Source organism: Halichoeres trimaculatus, unplaced genomic scaffold, assembly GCF_033239565.1.
Source record: "Halichoeres trimaculatus isolate MK-OKI-2021-1 unplaced genomic scaffold, fHalTri1.1 fHalTri1_scaffold_17, whole genome shotgun sequence".
Lineage (NCBI taxonomy): Eukaryota > Metazoa > Chordata > Actinopteri > Labriformes > Labridae > Halichoeres > Halichoeres trimaculatus.
Window position 1 is genome coordinate 24,714,932 of NW_027437195.1, and position 27,081 is coordinate 24,742,012.

The window sequence follows — 27,081 nt, forward strand, 5'->3', positions numbered from 1 at the left end:
AAGGACTACTTCTCGCCTCCGCAGCTTCACACACAACAAGCTCTACATGTGCCAGTTACCACAGCAACTAGGATCCGGCGTCAGGAGCAGCGGGGAGCTCTGTAGGAGATAACTCTGCAGCAGAGGGCTCTGCGTTATGTTCTCTGTGATTTTCAGTGTTTGGAGCTTTGCGTGTGCGAATCAGCAGGGTTAATCAGAGCGCTTCATTAGTGACTTGATTTGACATGAAAAATGCAAAGCTGGCATTTTGTCTGAGGCAACAATCGGCTTTCATATGGAAATAAATCCAGGCTGAGATGAAGCGTGTGGAAAAGGACGACATAATCAGCAGGAGAGCACAAGAATAGATTTTAGTCTCATTCAGAGGCAGCTGCCGGACGTCTTCCACCACTGAGCTACTACAGCAGGAAATTCCCATCGGTGACGCTTCCAGTGATCGCTTTACTCCACCTAATGTTCACCTAAAATAATCTCTGCTGCTGCGCCCTAACATGACACGAAGAACATGAGAAGACACAGTGATGTCATTGTTTTCTCTGTATGATGATCAAATAAAGACCTGAGTTCAGCGTCAGGACATCATGATGTTTGTTTCCTCTGATTGAAACAGACGGTGCAACAGACTGAGCAGCTTGAGAGTTTCAATCTGTATCCTCTGACTGCTGGCTCGTTGGTAACTCAATACATCCAACCAACCATCCAACAATCTGCCAATCCAACTATCTGCCAATTGATTCATCGATCCATTCATCGATCTATCCATCCATCCATCCATCCATCCATCCATCCATCCATCCATCCATCCATCCATCCATCCATCCATCCATCCATCCATCCATCTTTAAATTTACCCAAAATTTGCACATCCAAACATCAATCTTTACCTCCATCCATTTATCTACGTGTCTTTCAGTTCATTTATCCATTCATTTATTCACCCCTCCAACCATCCCTCCATCAACCATCCCTCTTTGTCTAAGTCCATCTATCTATCTATCTATCTATCTATCTATCTATCTATCTATCTATCTATCTATCTATCTATCTATCTATCTATCTATCTATCTATCTATCTATCTATCTATCTATCACCTAAACCATCCATCCTTTTACACATCCATCATTTTCTCTTTCCTCCAGACATCCATCAGTCTTTCTGTAAGTCCACCCACTCATGGGGCCTTGCAACCATCCAACAATCATCCATCCATGACTCCATCCATCTATCTATAAATCAATCCAAATAACCATCCAAATATCAGTCTATATCTACATCCATTAATCCATTCGTCTTTGTGTCCTTCAGTCCATCCATCCATCAACTATCCCTTTTTCTTTTGATATCTATCTATCTATCTATCTATCTATCTATCTATCTATCTATCTATCTATCTATCTATCTATCTATCTATCTATCTATCTATCTATCTATCCATCTATCTATCCATCTATCTATCTATCTATCTATCTATCTATCTATCTATCTATCTATCTATCTATCTATCTATCTATCTATCTATCTATCTATCTATCTATCTATCTATCTATCTATCTATCTATCTATCTATCCCTCCGCCCAACCATCCATACTTCAATCCATCTATTATTCTACCTTTCCTCCAAACATCCATTTATTTTTTTCTATAAGTCCGTCCATCTATGGGGTCGTCCAACCACCTATCATCTTTCTATCATCCACCATTCTTCAATCCCTCAGACCTTAAGGTTGCTTTCTGCACTGATTTCCTGTCCCTGAGTCTGTGCTGCTTAAAGATTCAAACATGAAAATCAGATCTGTCATGCTTTTCTGGCATTAAGATTCAACACATGGAGGCGCTGATCTGTGAGCTGACAGGAGGGATCAGATCTGCACATTTACATTCCTCCGGCATGAAGGCGTGCATGTATATCTGTGCTCCTCAATAAACACCCGTCCATCACTTAGCATCCATCGATCATTAACAGAACACATTTTGAATTTTAGACTCGGCAGTGAGGCTGTTCCTGTTTCCAGCAGACACCAGATTGAAAGACCATGTCCAAGATGTAAGAGAGAAAGACTCAGATGATAGAGTTGTAAATCGATAAAACAGCCTTTTAATCTTAAAATTGATTTAAAAACTCTTGTTTCCTACAGGTGGGCAGGCAAACAGGTGACAGAGCAGCTACAATTCAAGAAGAATTCATCATAACTAATCAAAAGAAAGCAGTCTTTCCTTCGTGGAGTGATTTGTGAAATGCTGCAGATTGAAGTGTTGTGGACAAAAGAATATGCGGCCATTATGTGCAGCATGTAAGTGCTCACACGTTTTCATGCCCAGGCTGTTTCTCAAACACTCGACATGTGTGAAACCTTGATTCTACAGAGCGGCCAAGCGTGAAATTGGATGCTGTACGGCACAAATGTATCTCTCCCTCCTCCTCCTCCTTCTCCTCCTCGTCTCATGCTGACTCCCTCTCTCTGTTATGTCTCCTGTTGAGTGTGTTGCAGATAGTTGAAAGACAAATGTGGCATTTGTGTCTGAAAACATTAAAAACCATCTCCCTGCAACATCTTATTAGACACGGAGATTGTTGCTGCAAGCTCAAACTGTTTTCAGGAACATTTAAATTTGCAGTGAGTCATATTAATATTCCTGGGGCTGCTTTGTTACCCTCTCGGTCTACTTCAGCATGAGCAGATCTGTCTTCCGTACTCACCTTCAGCTTGTGTTCGTGCTCTTTGTTCACTCGAGCCAGCAGCTGAGCTTTGCGTCGGTTCAAGGCATCGATGAGGGCGTCGCACTGCGCCACCAAACAGGCCTCAAACTCCACGCCGTTCTCCTGGGAGACAAAGACAGGGGCGAAAAGTTTAGTATCTTTAGTTTTTAGAGAGTGTGAGAGAAAGTTAAAAATATACAGAGGAGACACTGGTAAAGGATGTGGGAGGAAAATGGAGAAACTTTGCAGACTTTCTCCTGAAGACAAACATAATAAAAGATAAGAAATATTTACTTTAAGTCGTGACAAGACTCACAATAAAATACCGAACTGCAGTCCCTACCTAGCCCCCACGATCATCAGAACTATGACTGGATCACAGAATCTCGCTAACCTCACCCAGCTTCACTTAAAAGTCAGTTTTCAGACTTCTAGAAAAAAACATTTCAAATTTGGGTAACATGCAACAGGTGTTGCTGTACATTTCAGTGTCTGATGGTTTTTAATTACCTGGATGTGCTGCACCATGTTTCTCAGCTGGACCAGGAACTCCTTGGCCTCAGTGGCTCGGTCTGACAGACCCGTAAGAGCCTGGGAGAGCTGACCCTAAGGAGAGAAATGAGGGAAAGAGAAGGTGTCAAAGCTGCAGTCGTATGGTTCATATAATGAAGACTTAACAACCCGTGTTGTAGCTGTGAGTGAGTCCCACAACTGTTCCTCTGCTCCTGAGAGAGTCTCAGCTTCACTGTAAAGAGTAAATTACAAAAAAAGGCTTTTCAAATGTATCCCAAATCCAAATGTGCAGCCTTTCTGGTCAGTGTCAGTTAACCTCTAACATAATCCTGATGTTGGACATAATTCTATACCCCTTAATGTGCTTAAATGAGTCTCAGTTTCACTGTAAAGAGTAAGATACACAGGAACTACCTAATATAGTCTCTTGCCCTATCACATGTTTTCAGTAAGTCCTAGTTTCTGTTTAATGTAATCCCAACATCCACTGCGTTCCAACATCTGTTCATCTGATTCTGGTGAGTCTCAGCTTCACTGTAAAGCATAGAGTAAACAAAGTCTACCCTTACTTTGTCCAACCTTTGTTAGCCTGTTCTGGTCAGTTTACCTCTAACATAATTCTTTTGGAAAATGTAATCCTACATCTGTCTGTTTTTTTTTTTTCCAGGGAGTCTTAGTTTTGTTGTAAAGAGTAAATTACACAGAGGCTTTCGAATGTATCCTAAATCCAGATGTTCAGCTTTTTTCTGGTTAGTGTCAGTTTGCCTTAAATTTAATCTTAACATCTATTGCAATCTGAATCTCTATTCATCTGTTTCTGGTAGGTCTCAGTTTCCCTGTAAAAAAAAATGACATTGCATTTTTCCAAATGTATCCCAAATCCATATGTACAGCTGTTTCTGGCTGGTGACAGTTAGTCTATTACATAACCCATCATTCCTTTATATATTTCTCCTGAGTCTCAGCTTCACTGTAATGAGTTAATTTCACAGAGTTTCTCAAAATGTACCCAAAATTCAAGCTTTTTCTGGCAAATAAGATCCTAACATAAACCTCATGTCTGGTATAATTGTGTATTAGTTCATGCATTCTTATGAGTCTCAGCTTCACTGTAAAGAGTAAATTAAATAGGGGCTTTCCAATGTCAGTGTCATGTTGCCTTGGAGGTAATCCCAACATAAAGCAATCTGACAGCTACTTTATGTAATCCCTATTTTATCACCTGTTCCTGGTGAGTCTTAGTTTCCCTTTTACTTAACCCAAACTTTGGATCTAAGGCCACATCTTTTTGTCTATTTCCGGCAAGTCTTAGTTTTGCTGTACATTGAAAGCGTTACAGAAACTTCCTCCGTTTTACTTGAGCAGCATGAACCCAATAAAGGTTCTTTTTTAGAGATGATATCTATTTATGGAGACAAAATAACATTATCAGATTGCTGCTGACAGGAGCCAGAATGTGATGCTCAAGTCTGGTGTTGTTATGTAGCATCTCTGAGAAGTGAAGTCTCTAACATGACCCCTCATCTATGGAAAAACGAAGCTGTGAGAAATACAAAACACAGATGGAAGCGCTGCAGCATGAGATCCAGAGTAGCTTCAGTTATTTTTGGAGGTTCCTGCCCTGCTTGACCTTCTCGGTTCAAACGCACAGCGCCTAAATGTGGCCTGCATGCTGTGAAAAATCCTTGACCTCAAAAGTTTTGTGTTTTTCACATTTGGATGATTCCAAAATGCTCAATTTGTCAATTAGGGAACAAGGCAGCTTTTCATTTACTGCTGAGAAACTGACATTTTAACATGTCAAAGTTTTCACCCTGACACAAAAAGCACAGTCAGACTTCATGAGCAGTGAACAGGAAGTGCCTGTTTTGAACGTGCGATGACACACGAATGCTCCTGTTTGGACAACAGAGGGAAACCCGGGGTGTTCATGTATGTGCAGCAAGGTTGTGTGAACATGGGGGTGACGGAGCGAGAGGACACGTCCTGACCCGTGGGAACCTCCTTCTGGTTGAGTGAATAACCGTCAACTTGGGGAGCGTATTGTCTTCTGGGAGGAAGAGAAAGGGCGGGAGTGAAGCGCGGAAAAAAAAAGACTTCAACTCAGGAAGAGAGCGATAAAACCTGGAATAAGCTGATACAGTGAAAAAGGCTGTGAAAACAACGCTGTGTCAACCCCGCTCCAGGCATCTGACGTTAGCTGGTCAAACGGGAATCTGTCTGCAGGGGCCACCAGCTGACCTTTGACCTCAGCGTTTGGGAAACCATGACAGCTGCGGCTAAAATGAGTCTACAGCACCGAGGGACAGTCTGAGCCGGCAGCAGCTGAGCAAAGACTGAAATGTAAACCTTCCCAGATTGTGTAGGACTTCAAGAGGCTTCCTCTTTGTTAGCTTGGGACTCATATTTCAGCGTCTCAGGAGAGCTGCACGAGTGAAGAGGAATGAAATGTTTGTTTTCTCACGTTTGTTTATTTGTCAACTACAATAACAAAGTAAAAGGACTTCTGAGGGAAAACTTGTGGAGATGCACTTATAAGCTGTGGCCAATAAAATCTTCATTTTGTTCAGTAATGGAGAAAAAAAAGACGAGAAGTGACACGTGGAATGACTCAAGCTCCACATATTTCACACGCGACAGACGTTCACTCCCAATTTTAGCCGACTGTTCAAGCTGACAGATTTCCATTCTCCCTTCCTCTCACTCTTTTGGATTTTTTTCTTCCCTTCATAAAATGTTTTGTTGTTCCAACTGTAACAAAAGAGCTGTTTAACTGCAGTGGAACATTTAAAAAGAAAAAAAAAAAAGTCAGTAAACATGTTTATTTCAGCTGAATGGGTGTGTATTTGGTTTATGGTACTTTTGGTGCAAGCCTCAAGTGGACACTCTGGGAACTACAACACTTTTTTTTTAATTCAAAGATTTTTTTTTTTTTTTTTTTTTTTTAACTTGTTATGGTTTTTTTGTACTTGTTATGCTTTTAGAGAGACACCCCACTCATAGGCTAACCTCACTGGGCATGTGACGAGTCCACCAGGCCATAACGACGCCCTAACTTTGGTGCTTTCAAGATTAAACCTTGATATTATTACGTACTCAAAATTTTTCTGTAACTTTTAAACATTTTGATTCTGAAAATGTGCAAAATACTGTAGACTTAGCTTAAATTTTGTCTGATATGATGCAAAACTAGCAGCTGTTGGCTTAGCATTTACTCCAAAACAAGAGGAAACTGCTTACCTGACTTTGCATGACAACTATTAAGTATTTGGACTATTTCTCAGCAGGGTGCAGTGACATTTTGTTTTTGAAACTTGTTTATTTTGAACATTTTATTTGGCTCTAACATGGTGACAGATTCTTGCAAGGTTTAAAATGTTCACAGGCTAAAGGCTAATAACTTTATATCTAAGGTGCAAGAATGACAGGAAAAGGACTAAAAGTTCCCGTGGAAACTTTTCCTCTTTGTTTCTCCATTTTACCTTGGATTAGCTTGTCTAAAGTGTAGTGAAGGATATTTTTTGGCGCTCATTAAATTTCTGATATTCGAATCAAAGGCAGCCAGAACCAGCATCCTTGAATGTTGAAAACCTTGAACAGGTCCGCCTCATTTTCTGAGATGAAACTCTACTCTGAAGTCCATCAGCTCCATCTCACATGGATTGTAACATTGCCACTTTTGTTTTATAATCCTGCCAATCTCACTCAAGTCATCCGGAACGTTCCCAGCCTTTCATTACAGATCAGCCGGGTTGCTAACACCTGCCTCCTCAGCCGTCCTCACATGGAGTTCATTTTTTCTGTCAGTTTTCTCTCTCTGTTATAGAGATGGATTCTGAGGGAGCTCCTGCCTCGCCTCACACAGTTAGCAGTCTGTGTGTGTGTGTGTGTGTGTGTGTGTGTGTGTGTGTGTGTGTGTGTGTGTGTGTGTGTGTGTGTGTGTGTGTGTGTCAGGTGACGGAGCAGATGAAATGAAGAGCACTTGATTGTCTGGAGGCGTTTTTCTGCAGCGTCTGTTGGAGAGCCTGCAGAGCTCGGTCCTCAAAAGCAGGTCAAATGTGTCGTGAAGGTAGAGGCTGTTTTTTTTTTTATCTGGACTGCTCACAGCTGCTTCCTGTGCGGTGAAACCTGGAGTGTCATCGCTGGCAGGTTGCACACTTATAAAAACAAGTCAGTGAAGAGGACTAGCAGAGCTTTGCAGTTCCAGCCTCATGTTGGAAATACAGAGAGCTACATTTTCAACATTAGAATGACCTTCATTTTAAAGCCTGATCTCAGACACAGATAGTGTCACATGTATTGTCACTCGTGCTTCCTTTGTTCTATACCTTGGGAGTCTTTGCTGATGCTCTCCCTGCTCTAGCCCTTCATGCATGTAAAAGAGAGGGGAGGTGTGCTCTCCCTGCTTTAGACTTTGGGATTCAATGTAAGCCCGTGGACGGGCAAGGAGCTCCCAGATCAGGGCCACACCACAAAAAATTATTTGGTGCAGGCAAATGGTTAACTCTTATACTAGGTTGGCCCTGACTGAATTCCAGTTGACCACATCACTGCTGCTAGGAGTGGGACAAAATACCCTGCGATACAAGTATCAATCTGTGGAGGAAAATGAAAATTGATATTTTTAGTAAACAACTAAGATGCTTCCGACAGCTTTCCCCATGAATTTGAATTTCCATGTCACTGCTGAACAATTTAATGACAACAGAGGAAGGTGACAAGCAATTAAAATTATTCCTCTATTTTGTCCTTTAGAGACATTTTTGTTCTCCAGTTAATCAGATATTGTGATATTATCTTTATTGTGGACCATCATCCAGCATGTATTGTATGGCTCGTATAGTACGGCACATAACACGGCACATAACTTATTGAATGGCACATATGACTTATGGCATGTCGCATTGTATGGCACACATTGTACGACATGTGTTGTATGTCTCATATCACATGGAGTATATTGTATGGCACTTATGGTACTGAATGGTACATAAGCTATAGCAGTATCGCAAGTCATATCAGTAGGGATTGGTACCTTTCACGTCTGGAATGGTACGGTACTGATGCCCGGTACATGGCAATCAGTATTGGTACCCAATGGTACCAATTTTCTGTACTTTTGAGTGTTTATGTGGTCATAAATATTAATTTATTACTTCCACCAGGGAGGTTATGTTTTTAGGAGAGTTTGTCTGTCTGTGACCAACATAACTCTAAAACTAACAAATAGATCTTGATAAAATTTTCTAGAAATGTTCATAATGGGATAAGGAAGCAGTGATTCAATTTTGGAGGTGATCTGGATCACCATCTGGATCCAGGACCTTTTTAAAGGATTCTTTCACCATACATGTATTTAACTCCACCATAAATGGTCGGGTTGCTTTGCAAAACAATACAAGACAAGGTCACCATAATTTCTGACAGATGTAAAAGTACGATCCAGATCCTGGCAATATTCTGGATACTAAGATCTGGAATATGAAATATGTACTGGGTCATCCTAATTTTCAACACTGTCAGGAAACAAATTATTGTACAAACCTGAAACTAACACCAAATTGTAGCAGACAGTCCACTGAAAGGCAGTATAACATTAAAGTAGGACTGAAGTGTTGGTGACAATCACAATATGCTTGGCGAAGGTCTGCGCTCTCTGAGTGCTTTTCTAGTTTAATAATAAAATCTCAAAGTTTTTCAATTTAGCATATTTATTCTTTAAAATATAACCTTGGTACCATTGTACTATTTGATTTTACGTGAATTGGTACTCGGTGCATCAGACAGAATTTGGTTTACACCTATAAAAGTGCCCAATTTGGTACCCATCCCTACATATGGGAGCATCGTACATCAAACTGCATCATCAGTTACTCAGTGATTTTCATTGTTAGCTGCCACTGTCAGAGATTATGCTCTTTGACAACCAAAATTTCAAATATGCAAGAAATCCATCAGACTTGTCAGAAACTCTTCAGGTCTCCAGAAAGGCTGCTGAGTTTTGTAAATCAGAGCTCAGTTTTCTATGCTTGGTTGATGCGTAATGTTTGAGCACGCTAATATTAACAGTTAATTAAAGGTCAGATAGACAGCCTCTTAATCTACACGAATTCTCCACTATAGGAGGCATGAAGAGATTTCTATTATTTCCAGTATTATTTATGAGAGCTGTAACAATGGCGCGGCTCTTTTGAGGAAGAAGTGTTGTACAATTCTCCGCTCACATTAATGCAACACGACTCGAAGCTCGTTCAGAGAACATGTTGCAACATCAGTGCAGAGAGGAGGAAGCTGGAATGTTTGCAATCAGCTGCAGAGGATTTGTCGAGGTGGTGGGAGGTTTAGGATGTCCTGCTATTTGGGAGCACTAATCATCTCAGTAATTAAGCCGAGTGGGAACACGTGCAGGGCATGAATAATTCACCAGCAGCTCCAGGGCCGTTCTGCATGTTTCATTTTCTCTCAGCGGCCGAACGAACCAGCCAATCTGCCACAGGAGAGCGAACATGTCAGGGAGGCGTCAGAGCCAATTTGGATTTAAGGATGTGCATGCGTCGCAGGAGGTAGGTGTAATGTCACCGCTAAGCCTCTGAAGCTGCAGCAGACTGAAGCACTCCTCCTCTCGCTAATTAAAAAAACACGTCCACAGTATGTTTCATCGCATCATCTGCAAATATAGAATTCGAGTTCCAGTAACCTACTTTTTTGCGAAAGCTGTGCTAACTCTCGGGGACACTTTTTAAGCACCCTACTTTTTGTCAGAGCTTTGGGGCTGAGTGTTTCCTCCGACGTTCCTTAAAGAGACGCTTTATTCTCATTTAATCCTGTGTGTATTACACGGTCATGTGATTACACAGTGTCAACCAAGAGGCAACCTCCAGCAACATGAAGCAAGAGCAAAAAAAGGGCAATTCCTTCAGTTCCCACTTGAGGCAGACTCCAAATGTCATAATATTTTCAAGAAGGACACTTTTACAGTCAGGTGTGAACAGAGGGAGAACATCTGCTAAAAGGAATAAATTAAAAAACAAAGTTTAATGATGGAGGAGATTGAAAATGACTGTAATTTTGCACTGATTCCCCCACCAGCATCACCAAGCAGAGTCTCTAACATGAAAGCTTGTGGTTGTTTACAGGCTGCGCTTCAGCCCTCAGAGGATACAGTCTGAAATCCCGAGCAGACGACTTGATGATATTCGTCGTCTTGGGAGCCTTTCTGCTGTGAAAGAATTAAGCTGTTACATCCTCCAACACGCTGGAAGAGGTACGACTCGGCCAGATTGTGATACTCCTCTGTGTTTAACAAGATCCCACGTGAAGCCTTCTTCCACAGGCAGAAGCTAAGTGGCTGGTACATTATTCATCGCTTATATCTGCTGCCATCAATAATGCAGAGGGCGTCGTTAACTATCCACACAGAAAAAAGGAATGAGGAAACTGATAACAAGAGTAATGAGGGCTTTCCAAAGTTGTCCCAGTCTCTTCACGTGAGTCCTTATTTGACGGACACCTGGGACGACGCAGCGGAAAAATGGGGCACAAGTGGTCTATTCTGGGCTGGAGTTTTCCGCACATGATCCAGTGTCTATACTTTCCTGATCTAGTTCAACTGTGGTCCAGAATAACACAAGTAAGAGACAGAATGTTAATGCAGAGAAAGGGGGGCGAGGTCTGTCTCTAAAGGTCCTGGCATGCGTCAAAACATTATGACTCAGCCAGGAGACTGAGTCTGAGCTTAATGGATTGAGCAGGAACGCAGAAAAAAGATTCCTTGGTGCATCCATCAGGGAAAATCACACAGGATGGATGTGACATGGCACAAAAAGAGATTTCAAGACAAAAGTGGACGTTAGAGGAGATTTTACCTCAGACTGTATGTGATGCTTTTTTTTTTTAATGTTTCTACAGCATTTTGTTTAGGCTGCTTTTCCCTGTATTGTCAGCATTATGCTTTTATTTTGAAAGGATTGTGTATTGTTTACTTCAAGTTCTGGATTTAAAAAGCCAAAGAAATGATTTAAAGGTTGAATTTAAGATGTATTATTGCCTTAGCCCTATAACTACCTCACCTCTTAACTTTGACTTTCATTTGTTTTATGCAAAGGAGCATTAAGTCTGTTTCAATTTTAAACTCATTCAGAAAACCTTTATTTATCCTTAAACAATGTAAACAACTATAGACTAAAGTAAGGGGGAAAAAAACAGCAGAGTTCAGTATTGCACACTGAGTTTAAATTTAGTATGTGGTAAAAAAAAAAAATAGAATAAAAAAACATAAAGAAGATGTAATAATAATAATAATAATAATAATAATAATAATAATAATAATAATAATAATAATAATAATAATAATAATAATAATCCATCTAAGAAAAAATATTAATAAACAAAAATATGTTTTTTGTGCTATTGTTGTTGAACAACAACAGAACAGAATCCACAAAATTCATAAAAAATATTTTAAGCTGTAGTAACAAACAATTCAGTTTTTACTTAACAGTAGTAGTTCAACATCTTTTGAAGGAGATATAGAGATTTTTTTTAAAAAAAAAGCTCTACCAAAGGATCAAGCAGCAAGTTAAATGGTCAAGGACACTACCATATTAGTACTTTTCCCACCTCTGCAGGTGTGCCAGTGTGGGCTTTTAAAGGTGTGCAGCTCCACAGATTAATACAGGCAGATGAGCGGTTTTAGCATTGGATTAAATTATTATGGATATTAATAGAGCTGCTTATGCAGGTGGCCTGTTGTGTTTATGCCCTGACCTCAGCTCACCTGTACAGGGTCGGTCATGCAGATGAAAAACAACAACTGTCATATGTTGTATGGGTGGTGTTGATCTACAGTTCTACAGTTTCATTTAGCAGATGACAGAGGGGAAAACCTCAGTTAGTGCGAACAGTTGGAACACAATCTGTGGTCAGTATTTTGGGTCTACAGTCATGAAAAAGTATCAAAAATTAGTTTAATGGACAAGTAATTCTGCTGCCCTCTAGAAGGAGAGAAATTTTCATTGGTTAGCTGATTGAACACAAACATTGAGTAGTTGCAAATCTAAGCAGAGGCTTATCTTTATGGATTTAATTTAATAACATCAATGTATAACCTTTTGAAGGTGAAGTAATTTGCTTATTTGCAGGCTTTATTTTGTCCCTCTGATGGCTCTGTGGGAGTTTCACATGAGCTCAAACCCTCTTCACTCATCCCATGCTGTTGTCTTTGAAAACACTAATTTCACTTAATTTTAGCTCCTGTCCCTTTAAGACACATCAAAGAACTCTTGAACTCAACATTCCGGAACCCCCCTTTTGTGTCCTTAACAACTGAGTCATGCTTCTTGTTTGATACATTTCCTCTTCTGTAGAGATTCCCCAACAGATGATGTCATAACTTGAGCAAATCTCATCATGATCCCTCTGAAATCTCATGTGACTTTTTTTTTTTTTAAGTTATTTTTGGAGGCTTTTCATACCTTTAATCTGAGAGGATAGGACAGTGGTTAGAGACGGAAACAGGGTAAGAGTTGGGAATGACATGCCATAGGCCAGACTCAAACCCAGGCCACCCACTCAAGGGCAAACTTCATGGGGCGCAACCTAGACCACTAGGCCATCTGCGCCCCAAATCTCATGGTGATCTCTCTGAAATCTCGTGTGACTTTGAGAACACATTACCATCAAGCATAATGCCACCTCTAAATATTTTGAATGAGAGGCAAAGTTGCTGTTTGATGTTTTATCTTGGCTCTCTTGGCTGCTAAATGCGAAGATGAGTTCATCAAAAAACACTTAGTCGGTTTTTAAAAGCAGCCATAAATATAGCAAAACATGAGGGTGAGTGGAATCTTTTAGCAGCAGATTAAATCTACTCAGGAAAAAAAATATAAAACTATGAAACAAGCATCAATAAAAAGTTACAGGCCTGGGCTTCTGCTGCTGTCAAATATCTTTATTCTTTAGTTTAGAAATGATCCTAAAGACGAGGGAGGTCTGACCTTAATATGAAAACAGCTCCACACTTAAAAAGACTCAAACTCTTCAGACGTCTGCTTCCAGCCAGAAAAGTTTGTTAAATATGTCAGGACAGAAACATCAGCAGCGTTTTAGAAACTGTTTCCATTTTGGAAATACAGTCATGAAATATTCTGTTCAGGCTCATTTCCCCTGATGATGAGACTTTCTCTGCCTCGCTCCCTGATTCGAGCATTCTGGGTCATTCTGTCGCTCCTTCTCTCCCCTTCTTTATCTCCCTCCTTCATTAACATTTACACAGATAATCTCTTTACACGGCAGCTCCAGGGGTAAATATCTCCGTCTGTAATGGAGCATCCGTCTAAATGAGTGTGAGACAGCCGAGCCCCACTCCTTGCTGTGAAGTGTCGTTCTCAGTGGACCTTGGGCCCGCCTCTGTCCTCCGTCTCATCCCTCTATCAGAGGATCTCTTATCGTGGAGAATCCAGAGACCGTGTCTTTTATCACTTAACTGCAAAGACAACACTCTCAAGGATTTAGTCCACAACATGGCCGCCGGCTGCTGGGACAGTTTTGAGTCATTATGAAGGATGTGGGACTCAGAGAGGAGCACATGAGGACGCTGAGGTCTGAGTCAGCTGGGAGGCTTTCAGAAATCTGTAGTGAGATGACTTTATCATAAGAAAACGGATCCTCATGTATAGATCTACGTCATTGAAAACTATTTCCTGTGTAATAATGTCTGGTTCTTGTGTGGTTGGTTGGTTGTTGAATAGATCAGGACTGACTATGAGCAGGCAGTGTTTCCGTCTAAAGACTTTCCAAACAGCACATGAGTCTATTTCGGTATTTTAGTGTAAATTTATGAGACATTTGCTGGCACAAAAAGAGGATTTACTGCTTTTATTTTGTTATTTTTGACGGGAAATATGAGCCTAGGGGTGTTGGATTGTTGGGTTAGACTTTAAAAGTGAAGGTTTTATTATACTCTTGCAATGTGAGTTTCTTGACACTTAAAGGGGGGTACTGGGCTTTTTTATGGCTTTCCTTCTGGTGCCTCAGTAGTAGTTTGACATGATTCACAGCTAAAAAAAAAACTTTTTTCTTTTCAAGTAGGTGTTTAAAGAAATCTAATTTCAGCCTCTGTTTGAACTGATTCTTCTAAGCTGCTGTCTCTTTAAGGCTCTCAGCTCTACAAACCTCCTTCTACCTGATTGGCCAGGCTTCTGTAGGCCCCTGTTGAGCTACAGACTGACCTCGGTGTCTTACATTCGCCCCTTATAATGTGTCATGAACAAGTTAGAGGATCTTTTTGCATCTCGGTAAGATGTCACTAACAGATTTTGGGATTTCTACAACATACAAATACTAGGGCTGCAATGACGAATTGATAAAACCGATAAAAATTGATTAGTAAAAGCATCTACGTTTTTCCATAATCAATGCACTTTGCTGCGCCACTACTGTATTAGTTTGTCTTCAGTTTATTTGTCTTCTTCCTTTTTGTTGAATTATTTAGCCATTGAAAACTAGCTGAAGGTGCATTACCGCCACCTACTTGATGGAGTGTAGATTACCTGGGCTGCAAGGCTGTATGCATCACATGTTGCTAGGCGCCGCCCTGTTGGCTATGGCTGCCTTTTGCGGCGGCTCTCTTCTTTGTCCGTTTTTTGAGTTTTTTTTTTCTTCTCTTTTTTGTAATCTCTGTATTTGGAGTAGATCATTACTTTGTATGGCTCGTTTGTTGGTCACGGACACCAAACTTTTTGTGGCTTCAGCGATATTTTTACTACTTTTTCTCCTGTGTTGGTCTGGAGATTCTACATGTAACCATGGCTGCATTGTTTACATGTGAATTTAGCTGTTTGCAGCCTGTAGCATGTTAATGCTAACTGGTGTAAAGCCTGATGTTTCCCACAAGTTGAGGAGAAGGAGGTGAGGATGACGTGCTGGTTCTCAGTTGTGAGCTAAGAAGTGACGACATGGACTTGTCCTTCCATCCATCGTTATTGGGAGCGTAAGATCTATCTCCAATAAGATGGATAAGCTAGCTGTGCTAGCCCAGCAACAGAGGGAATACCAGAGGGCAGAGTAGCATCATGCCATTGACTGGCATGGCTAACAGAGCTAACACTGGACAAGGACGCCACATTAGAAGAGCTTCACCTGCTGTGAGCAAACAGGATCCAGGAGACAGAGACTGAACAGACTGCTGAAGAAGCTCAGTCCTGGACCCTGTGGAGGTGGAGGCTGGCTGAACTGGACAATGATGGACAAGCTGTCATCATCTTTTTTCTTATGGACCTTTTTGCACTTTCTATAAACTTTCTTACTTTTGTTTTTTTGATTGCTGCTGTGACTTCAATTTTGTTGTACTTGTTAGAATGACAATAAAGTTCTATTCTATTCTATTCTATTCTATTCTATTCTATTCTATTCTATTCTATTCTGTTCTATTCATTTGCCTTTTTGGGCCACTAAGTTCTTAATCTGATGACATAAAAATGTTTTTTCAATTATTTTGCCCATGCTGTTGATTCTTTAAGTGACAATACATTCATATAATAATAATAATCGTTAGTTGTAGCCCTTACCAATAGGTAGCAGTTTGAAATCCTGCACACATTTAGTTTGAACATCCAGCATTGAAACTTTATACCTATGTTTAAAATATGTGATTAAATGAAAGCCCTACTTTAAACATACCCAAAATGTAGTGGTTTATCTCACACTGCAAATAATCAAGTGCTAAAGACCATATTTGTCAAATCTGAGTCAAATATCAAATTACACGTAATATAAGCCACATTAACTCAACATGTGCAGACAGAACGTCTTATTCCAAGATATTAAAAGCAAAGCATTCGGCTTGAATTAGTTGGAAAAGAAAAATTAGCTGCCATATTTACTCATTAAGGTCTCTGTAATAAGATCTAATAGCTCTCTGTTGCTCCTGCAGAGCAGAGTGCAGGGAGCTCATCCTGACGCTAAGTGCTCAGACATCTACATCGATGTCGACACGGAAAACCATCCCTGCCTGCTCTGTCTGCTTGATTTTTTGGGGACCATTTTGGATGAACACTTGCAGGAGATCATTCTGCTTTCTGTTTTCATCAGAAGGATTTTAACGAAAATTTGGATCATGAAGCTCCCTAAAAGAACCCACTCCTTCAACCTTCTTCTGCCTGCGTGCAGAGTTACAATCTCCTCTGATTAATCTCCGCTCCTGTGTCAGGCGTGGAGGCGCGATTACTAATTTTCCCCGACACAATCTGCTACTCTCTTTATGCTCACCCACGCATCTTCTGTATCATTAATAACCTTTAATTGCAGCTAAACACACAGAGCATGACCTAGATTCGCATTAAGGGTCCTGTGCGACCTCCTCTGACACCCGTAAAGGGACGAGGAGCATCATTACATCAGGATTTAACACTCCTTTACTCCTTTTAATGTGATTTACTGAGATTAGCACTGACAGCCCGTCACCACACAACACCCTGTGACACAAATCTGAAGAGGCAGATGAGCCGTACAGTGTATGTTCCTCCTCCACTTGTGTTGCTGAAAATGACTTCTCAGATGTGACAGTGATTTCCATCATGATTTAGACACAGTCACACGTTTTTTAAAGGGGGCGGGTCCCAGATTAACAAGCCAAGAAGAGGCAGGAGAAGCTGGAGGAACAATCAGCAGCAACAACTGCGAGAGTTCCTCCTGGGGTCTGATATCTGAGAGACCTCTGCTGCTCTGAGCAACATGTGAGGGGAATTGGTTTTTATAACAGCAGGTGGTTCAACTCTTCCTCCACAGAGAGCACAATGATTCACAAAGATAAAGAGACAGAGCACGGTTTATCCAAACACACAGACACGACTTAAAAATATGAAACGTGTAAAAAGATCTTATTAAATGATACAGGCCAGCACTTTTTTTTTTCCAGAGATGCAAACTCTGCTGGTGTGGGTTTAAGATTTGTCGCCCAGAAACAAGGCTCTGGTTTCTTTGTGTTGTGCGCTCTGCATCAAAATGAGACAGCGATGCTGAAAAATGCAAGAGCCGGTCAGAAAAGCTCACACATCAAACGAACTTTGATCACTTTGACTTTAGAGAGGAAAAGCTAAATGTGTACGTGTTCATAAATGTTTGTGCTTCTCTTGCTGCAAGTCACAGAAAAACACATTTAACCCACAGATTACTTTCAAAATCCTTTAACTTCTGTGAAAAAAAGTGAGAATTGTTAAAAATGCAGCTTTTTCCAGAGAATCATAATGATGTTTTAAAAAATGCTTCCTTTGTCGTCTGACAGTCTTAAAGTGACAGCGTCTTCATCACACTTATAAAGAAACTCCTCACATTTATAAAGCTGTTACTGCAGCAACAGAAGAATATCGAATCAAAGCCAAAGAAAAGATTTCCTTCGTTTCTTACACTTCGATGAGCAACTCAAAAAGCAAAGAGCAAATTTTAATTCTCTAAATCTTTCTGAAAAATATACCCTGGGAGCCTGTGTTCGTCTGTGTGTGATGAGTCTCAGCTTCACTGTAAACAGAAAGTTAAACAGAGGCTTCCACCAGCCGTATAAAGCTGGGACCGAAACTGGTTTTCTTGTGATTCACTGGTCTGTTGAAATACCATCACAATGCTCGGGAACACCTTCTTTTGCTCTCCAAACGGACGTTTTTTCCTGCTCACACCTGATTGGTCGATGCTACTCGGACTACAAAAAGGAACCGGAACACTTCTCAAACTGACATTTGAGCCCAATTTCCACCAAGCAGCCCGGTTTAGATCAGTACAGTTTGGTACAGTGAAGATTCTTTCGACCAATCAATGGTCTGCAGTGTTTTGGCTCCACCTTCCGAGATCGGACCGGTTAAGTCTAGCACCCCTATAGAAGAGTCCCAAAATGTGTCTCGTCTATGTTATTTGGGGATCTGTCCTGAGATAAGTCAGTGGAAACACCATAAAACGCGTGCTGTGCAAAGACAAACTGAACTGAACCGCTTGGTGAAAACGGGGCTTTTGTCTTCATCTGACCTCAAGAGGACAAGAAAACTACTTTTATAATGGTGTTGGTTGAAACCATAGACTGTATATAGAGTGGACAGCGTGGCTCCACCATTTACCATTGTACAGTTTTGAAGCCAAAATAGCCCCGTCACAGGCACAGCCATTGGTAGCAGTTGTGCAGTCAGAGTCTGCGCAGTAGAGACTGTGAGGGATTCTGGGAGAATCTGAGTGGAGCCGGGTGACAAAAATAATATTTTTTTTTCTTTCAAGAGTCTAATCACTTCTTGACTCTACCTCCTGACATATTTTACGATCAGCCTCGTTTTTAACCTCTAATAACTAATGAAAACAAAAGTTTTCAGAAAAAAAGAGGAGTTTAACACAAGACAGCCAAACAATATCTTCAAATCACCACAACAATCGAACGTGAGAAACATTTCTACGAGGTGTATTAATTTTTTTAAGTTTGACCACAGCCCATCTGGAATGACTGGAGAGTCAGATTTTTTTTACCTATACTGCAGCCAGCCACCAGGGGGAGCAGTTTTCCTGCCAACCTTACTTCGAGCTAAGCAAGATGACGTCCATTTTTTTTTACAGTCTATGGTTGAAATCAGCTGGGATTCTGATGCATTCAAGGAAGTCAGGAAATCTAAATGTTTCTTTAGTGCCTTTAGTTAGCAGATTTGTGTTTCTGTTTAAACTAATAATCTGAATTAGATCTTTAACTACAGTTGCCGGTAGGTGCAGATGATTTGCAGAAACCACAATATGAATGCAAATACCACCACACAACAGAAATACAGCAACAACGGAAGAGATCAACTTTAGTAATTTTCTAATGGAGGATTGTAGATAAATAAGTCCCGGAAGGAGATCACAAGGTGAGACCCCTTTGAAGCTATAGACCTTTTAGCCAATTTATCGTAAACAAGAAAAAGTTTTACTTACTTTCACAACTTTTCGGCCCCTTTTGGAAAACTTCCAGGTAGAAGTTGATCTCTTCTGTTGTGTTGTCACTTTTGCAAATCTTCTGACACCTACAGGCTACAAATCCTTCTCAGATTACATCATGGGAGCTGGGATGACATCACACTTGCTTATGCTCCTCCTGCTTTTGCTCTCCATACACTGTTTTTGCAAAGCCTGGTCAATACTACTCTGACCACAAACAGAAACCAGAATAAGTCTCACACTAAAAATCCAGACCCTTAAGTGTTAATGCCAAATTCAAAGCAGAATATGCTCACAACAACACATTGCTTGTTATACTGACCCCAAGAGGCAGGTGTAAACTACTGCTAGAGTCAAATTCAGACACTTTACAGCCTAAAAATGGACATAAAGCCTCAGTGAAGAGCATCTGACTGATCCTCAAATCCTGAGATTGCAGAAGAAGCCACAGCCATCATTTTAGGGTCAAATCCAAGTTCTGAACTCCACTGCGTGCCTTCTGCAAAACAGCAGGTGTTGCATGAAAACCTTCAGTATATCTGCAAGTTTTCTGGGATTTAGTCACATTTTCTTCCCTGATAAATTATGAGAGAAACACCCTGAAGCTCTGAAAGATGCCCACCCTCAATTCTGCCAGCTCCAAGCTCTCAGCCATCTGTTCCATTTCTGCAGGCTTCAGATAACAGGTCAGGAACAAGCAGGTGCAGCCAAAAAACACGGTGACAGGATGGAAATGGGCACAAGAGTCTGTGGTGCTGTTGATGAGTTTCTAAAAATACCCCTCTAAACGTTTCTTGCATCCAAGGTAGATGAAGCAGGAGCGGTCGGCGACTTCTCCAGTGATGGTAGTTTGATGTGAGTGACACGATCGACCCCCTCTGATTTTTCCATCAGCATCTGAAGTGAGACACTATCCTGCCGCCATCGAGGGGAGATGATTGGATTGCAGTCTGATAAATAGATGTTTTGAAGTCATATAAGACCAGTTCTTCTGTGATCACCTATTGGACGGATAGTGGAGCGCGTGCAGATAGAAAACAAGCAGTGAAGGGAGGAGGGATGGGTTGCTGCAGTGAGGGTTCTGCCTCCTAATGCTCCTCCAGGTGAGCTACCTGTGTGGGCCTATGTGATTGGATGAGAGGATGAGAATGGTTCATGCGTGTGTGAGAGAAAGGATTGTGCAAAAATAGGAGACACCATCATTACACACCACTCTCCCTGTGAGTGTGTGTGATTGAAGTGCATCTCCAGCTCTGAGCAGCTGAGAGTGTGGAGGTGAGGGTGCAGCCTTCTCTGCCCACAACACTGCTGCTGCTTCCAAAATAGCCTCTCAAACCACGCTGAAGGCCTAAATCTGTGGTTGGATCTTGTAAACTGCAGTTCCGGCAGTGAAAGAGAAATAATCATAGAAGCTAAAAACTCCTCATTGTGCAAAAATCACCACTTCATCAACAAGATGCTGCCGTGACAGAAGCTGTCTACTCCTTGTTGTCCACTCGTGAGCAGAATCACAAACAGATCTGCCTCCTGACAGCTTTGCGCACACAACACAGAGGAGTTCGGAGAAGTGCGCATTTCCTTTCTCTGTCTTAAATCATGATCAAGAGGAGCGAAACAGCTTCCTCTGACTTTAAATCTAAATCAAATACGACACTCTCCACATCGCTCTATCTCCACAGATGCTGAGCGGACCTGACAAGATAGCGCAAATTATTCTAGAGGCAGACTTGTTGCTGCGCTCTGAGGATGGTGAATCACTCTGAGCAAAAACTGCAAACACATAAACACACATTCAAGAAGCTTAAGGAAAAACAGACTGTTTCTTTTAGGTTTGATCGTTTTTACGCACTCACCTTGTGCAGTTTCCACATTGCGCCCAGAGCTTTGACCTCATGCGTGCCGTGCTTCCCCTCTTCCAAACACTGATAACACACTGGCGTCTTACACTGCACACAGTACATGCTCAGATTCTCAAGTTCGTGCTCCGTGCATGTGGAGATTTTGCGGGGACTGGTGCGGCGACTTATCCGCCCCTGCGCAGGCGGCACCAGGCGGTGTTTGGCGAGGGGGCCGCGGGGTGGATGGCACCGCAGGCGGCAGGGGTCGCAGTAGAAGACGTCGCACTGCTCGCACATCACAGTGGCCTCCTTTGGACTCTTCTCGCAGAGCTGACACTTCAGAGCAGCCGCTTTGCTCTGCTGGTACCTGTCCACCACCCCCTCCAGAACCCGGTTCTTGGGGAATCCGCGGAGCCCCCGGTCGTCCAAGATGAGGCTGCGGTGACACTGCGGGCAGGTGATGCAGGAGTTGCGGGGGATCGGTGGCAGAGAGCCGGGCTGAGGGAGAAGGTGCTGTGGAGGAGGTGGCTGAGGGACAGTTGGGGGGAAAACCCGCACACCGTTTGGCGATTTTTGGCAAGGGGTGGTTGGAGTGCTGACGAAGCCCCCATAGGAGCCGTAACCACTGTCCGCCTCACTGTACAAACTCATTTTATCCAAATCCAGATAATCATAGTCGGAGACGCCGGATCCGGAGGCTCGGCTGCTCTGTGGGGACTCCGCGTCAGGGGTCTGCACAAGGATATTCCGAGCACACGCCAGGCAAATGTTGTGAGAGCACGGCAGAATGATGGGCTCCCGAAAGAAAGAGCCGCACACGGGGCATTTTAACTCTTCCTCCATTTCATCCATGGCTGCTGCAGGAGGCGAGAGATTCCTGTGTGACGTGCAAACAAACAGGAGAAGCCGCAGCTCTGTCTCAGCTGATTAGTCTGCGGCTCGGTGTGTGCGTAAAGGAGCTCCTGTCGCGTCCTGGTGCGAACACTCAAATGCAACCTTGAATAGAAGGAGAGGAATCAGCAACCGAGCTGAACCAATAGGAAGGCAGCATCAGCACACAGGGAGCTCCCATTGGATGAGCGGTGGATTCCACACAGCCATTGGATGCTTCAGCTGTCAGTCAGGAGAGGGCGTTAATGAGCTTTACAGAGGAACTCAAGAGATACAGCCTGAAGACCTGCATCCAGACTGTGGAGGGGATTAAACCGGAAACAAAGTGAAGCACTCTTTAAGACAGTACCAATTAATACAGATTAATGTCAGGATTAAACAGACTAAGACTCAGATCAACTGTAGATTTCTCTTCACAGAGTCCTAAACAATAAAATGTTTTTGTTTTGGAATTAGCTCTTTGAATCTGATGGTGAAACATTGCAAAGCAGCATTTCACTGAAACAAGATGAACAAAAACAACATTATAATTCCAGTTTATACAAATTACCGTATTGCAAGAAAGATTATTTGTGTTGAAAGTATGTATACATCTGCAGCGAGGCAGCAGATATTAGCATATTTCAGTATTGATTAATCTATTGATTTTTCCGTCAGCAAATTGTAAAAATACTGACAAACACTCCACAGAGACTCCTTTAGGCTTCCTTTATGTCTTATTGATTATAAACCATAAAAGTGATATAGTCTAGCATTAGGGAGCAGGAAGCATTCATGCTCTTAGCTCACACCTCAAACACACATTACTAAACTACTTGTTCCAGTTTTGTGTTTTAGAGGACATTTGTGTTTTGTTTGGATTGGTGTTATCACAGCATCCTGTGATCTTAAAGGCTCAAATTGTCCTCCCTTAATGTGCTAACTGCTCACATACTTCCATTGGCCCTTTATGTCAGCATTGCTGTAAGCCAACACATCCACCAGGGAAAAGCAGCCCAGAGTCAAAAGTTGGTGACAACGACAACAAACTCAAAAACAAACATGGCAACTGTGAAGGAGGTGTTTGGTCTGTATCCGTTAGCTTCATGGAAACATGCAGAAACATGGACAAAATGAACATATCCATAAGTAACACTGAGCAAAAATGGGCCTCAAACCTTTAAGTGTGGTTTAAACTTCCATGTTGAATTAATCTCTCAAGTGTCCACTAGAGGCAGAAACCGCACACACCCAATCAAAAAAAAAAAAAAAAAGATCTTTGCTGCAAAAATTAAACGTGTTGACAGTGTGGATATAAAAAAGGTTTAGTTCTGTTTAGCTTGTTTTTATATCAGCACAGACTATACGGAGTGCAAACTTTTCAAAAAAGTTTTTTTTTAAGGTATTTAACTTCTATTAACATTCAAACATTCAAACTATGCAGGATGATAATGTGTATCAGAAATAATTGAGTGTCATGGAGACTACCACCATATATTACAGGCTATGGCTGGGGCAATTTTGACAACAAGCAAAATGATTGGTCTAATATTTCCTGTGTTTACAAGATAACTACATGGGCTTTACATACATGAGTACACTGGCTGTAAGTACAACTGGGGTGTACATAAACTTGGGCCTTACACAGTCCTCAACTTGCGTGGTTCTCAACTTACGTTGTTTCGACTTTAGACCCCAATAAATATATGTACACAGGAAAATAGAGAAGGTTTTGAAGTTACGCTGCTCTGTTCGTAAGCTCCTACAACGCGTGCTAGTTTTTGATGCGTATGAATACACAGCTACACAGTGCTACGCATTTATCAGCATCGCCCACTTTGTCTCGAGTCGCATCAGTGTAGATTGTCTGAGTTTTTGCTTCGTAATTTTCTCTGTATCTTCACCTTTTTCCCATCATGGACACAAAAAGGAAAGTAGGATCTGTTTTTCCATGCATATAAAGTATAACACAAGTATTTGGATAGTTGTTTAGAGATTTTGGGGGTATTTAGGGCAAAATCCAACTTGCGCAGAATTTGGGGTTACGACGTGTCGTAAGAGCGGAACTCGTTCTTAATTTGAGGACCGCCTGTACTTGACTCCTACATACTCAGGCTATAAGTACACAAGAGAGTGCATTTTCACCCCTGTCCCATCCCACTCACACACAAGAAATTTGGTCCTGTCCCCATCCTGAACCAGAGTAAAAAAAAAAATCCTGCCCCCTCCCACTCCTGGTAAAATAACTCCCACTCCCATTCAGAATGACTCCTGCCCCCGTACCACTCCCATTTTCCCCTTTCTTTTAATTTTTAGGCAATACATTGAATTTGATTTGATTTTCTTCCCATTCCTTTTAATATTACTCTTGGCTTCTGGGAAGTGTAGTTCTTTTCACTTGGATTACAGTGCAGGCTTATTGATAATAAACTACAAAATGGTTTCACATATCATATTTTATCTTCTTAATTGGTTCCCGCTCCTGTCTGCTCCCGTAACTTTTTATCCTGTACCGTCCCAATCCCTTGATTAATAGTAAAGTTGACTCCCATCCCACTGGAATCCCACGGGGAAAAAATGTCAGCCTCTAACGTACGCTTGGAATACATACTTGTGCTGTACGTACACTTGGGCCTCATATACTTGGGCCATACATACATATGCACTTAGGCCCAAAATATACTTGAGCCCTTCGTACATAAATGAACACATGTGCTGTAAAAACATGCAAACTTGGGCCCTACCTACAGTCATCCATATGTAAGTACATGAACGCTTGAATACACGTACACTTGGGCCTAATGTATGTACACTTGAGCTGTGCAATAAACTTGAATTCAGTTGTAAACTTTCCTTCGCACCAAGGCAGAGAACGTAATGGGACCTGAAATTAGCATAATTACTCACGAAGAAATTGCCCTGGCAACTAGTGTTTAGGCCAAGTATAGCAAAGCTGATTCTCAGATCTACCATTATGTAATGCTTATGACAGCGTTGGCCAGTACAGCGTAGTCATAGTCATAGGCAGAAGTATAGACCAGGCTTCCAGGTGAGATGTGTCATATTTAGAGATGATTGTTCTAATCCTGGTATTGGGTATTGGTCCAATACAGACTCAAAAAGCTAGATTGGATATAATACCAATGGGCCGTTTCAATCCACTCAAGTCAGAAAAGCCCACTGACAAATCATCATGCTCTGTTTCATCAATGTTTTAGGTAGAGAGGTTGTAAATTTAATACTGGTATCAGAGAGGATTGGTATCGTTATTGACCTATGCCAAAGCAAAGTTAGTGCTTTCAGTATTGGGACTTTAAAGGTTTCACTGCAGACAAGAAAAACTCTCTATGGTTAAACCTTCAGGTTCGATCTTATGTCTGTTGAAAAGCTTCTCTCCTCTCAGCTCCTGAAGAAGCACAGCTCACCGCCGAGGAGAGGAGAGGGGGTGGAAAACATGGAAACTGAAACCATGTGAGATAAGATAAAGCTGCAGCTCTCCACTGAAGTCAAAGGACATGTTTTTGCTCTCCATCTCTACGGCCAAATACCTCAGACATCTCAGAGATATCCATGGCAACGCGAACTCTTGGTTTGAGTCTTCAGCGAGGCTGATGACGGGGACATCACAGAAAGCCTGTTTCTCAGACTCACAGAGGGCAACAGGAGCCCTCGCTCTGTGATTACATTAGCATTTTTATTCAGGAGTTTGGGGAGGAAAGCATTAATATGGACATGTTTTTCTAACAGAGATGATCAGTCTGCTGTTTAAAGATGCGTCCAAGCGATCGAAGCAAATACATGCAATGAAATTAAATCAAAAGATAACATGGGTTAACATCATGAAACTCATTCTTAATAGAAATAATCATCTACGCTATCTATAACTCTAAAGCATGAGGGGTTTCCTCTGCTCATAACTCCTGAAGATCTGCGAAAATAAAGAACAAATGGTAAGTTCATCTCTGTAAACATTTCTCTGGATTTCAACAAACACTCTGTTGACACAAACCAAATGTTCAGACAAACACCACCGGCTATTTTTGGACTCGTGCTCGCTGACGCCTCCAGCATGATGACATTGTTCTCTCTGTAATCTCCTCCGTTTGGGGCCGGGCTGCATCCTCCTGTCCGCCGCCTCCGAGCAGAAAAGTGGTGTGCATTTTAAATTTCAGATCTAGGGTGTGTGGTGTTGTTGTGTCAGTGCAGCTGATGAGACACATGTACACACACCACAAGCTGCTCTAAAGGGAGACTCCCTACTTCTTTTCATCACTGTATGAGGCATAACGATGACTTCTGTTTAACTGTGAAGCTCAAATGAAAAGAAAAGATGACGCTCAGGTTGATACTACACTCGTAAGATACTGCTTGCTGCAATGTTTACTGTCCAACTAGCAACTCAAAAAACAACCACACAACTTTTTGTAATTTAATTTAATTTAATTTAATTTAATTTAATTTAATTTAATTTAATTTAATTTAATTTAATTTAATTTAATTTAATTTATTTCAATTCAATTTAATTATTAATTTCATTATTATTATTATTATTATTATTATTATTATTATTATTATTATTGTTATTATTATTATTATTATTATTGTTATTATTGTTATTATTATTATTATTGTTGTTGTTGTTGGTTTTTTTTTTTATTATAGTTTTGTTATGTTGGTAATTTATTTGCCTTCAGAATTTATTTAGTTGCAATTGTATGTCTCAAAAAATGTAAAAAAAAAAAAAAAAAACTCAATACACATATTGTGTACGAACCTGCACAATGAGTGTTGCTTGGCCAGGCGTCGACAGGTTTGAGATTTAACATCCCAAATAAAAATGAGGAGAAGCTCATTAATGGTTTGGGAAGTGGTCTGATGTCCTGCAGACCAGACTGAACAAACTCAACCAAATCAAACGGGGCTGGACCGGAGACGCATCTGGTGCACTACCACTATGAGGGCCCTTCCCAAAACTATTTAACTCTCATTAAATCAGACATGATAAGTAATGTTTTGACTTGTGACTTAACAACATGGACATAGCCTTTGTGATGTCACCCATCTGTTTATAATGTAGAGTTTTGAAGCCTATCGTTACTGGACACAATTCTTGAAGCGTTGGAATCAACCCACTAGGGATTCTGCAGCTGCTCCAAACACCCCAGTTAATCAAAACTTTACTTTCACCTTTCTTTGTTTCATGCTAACTTTCTGCCCTGGC

At 41.3% G+C, this 27,081-nt stretch overlaps 1 protein-coding gene across 2 annotated transcripts in view; it reads right to left on the reverse strand.

The window, feature by feature from the left end:
• The window catches only part of trim9 (tripartite motif containing 9), a 44,189-nt gene extending 22,198 nt beyond the window's left edge, over positions 1 to 21,991 (reverse strand). The window contains exons 1-3 of one of the 2 annotated variants that reach the window (XM_074691598.1): positions 21,006 to 21,991; positions 3,211 to 3,306; positions 2,701 to 2,823 (exon numbers count right to left, since the gene is read on the reverse strand). In XM_074691598.1, coding sequence (XP_074547699.1) covers positions 2,701 to 2,823; positions 3,211 to 3,306; positions 21,006 to 21,842 — 1,056 coding nt within the window. In that variant the 5' untranslated portion in view covers positions 21,843 to 21,991. The remainder of the gene's footprint in view (positions 1 to 2,700; positions 2,824 to 3,210; positions 3,307 to 21,005) is intronic. The other variant, XM_074691597.1, reaches the window with a different exon arrangement.
• Positions 21,992 to 27,081: the final 5,090 nt, after the last annotated feature.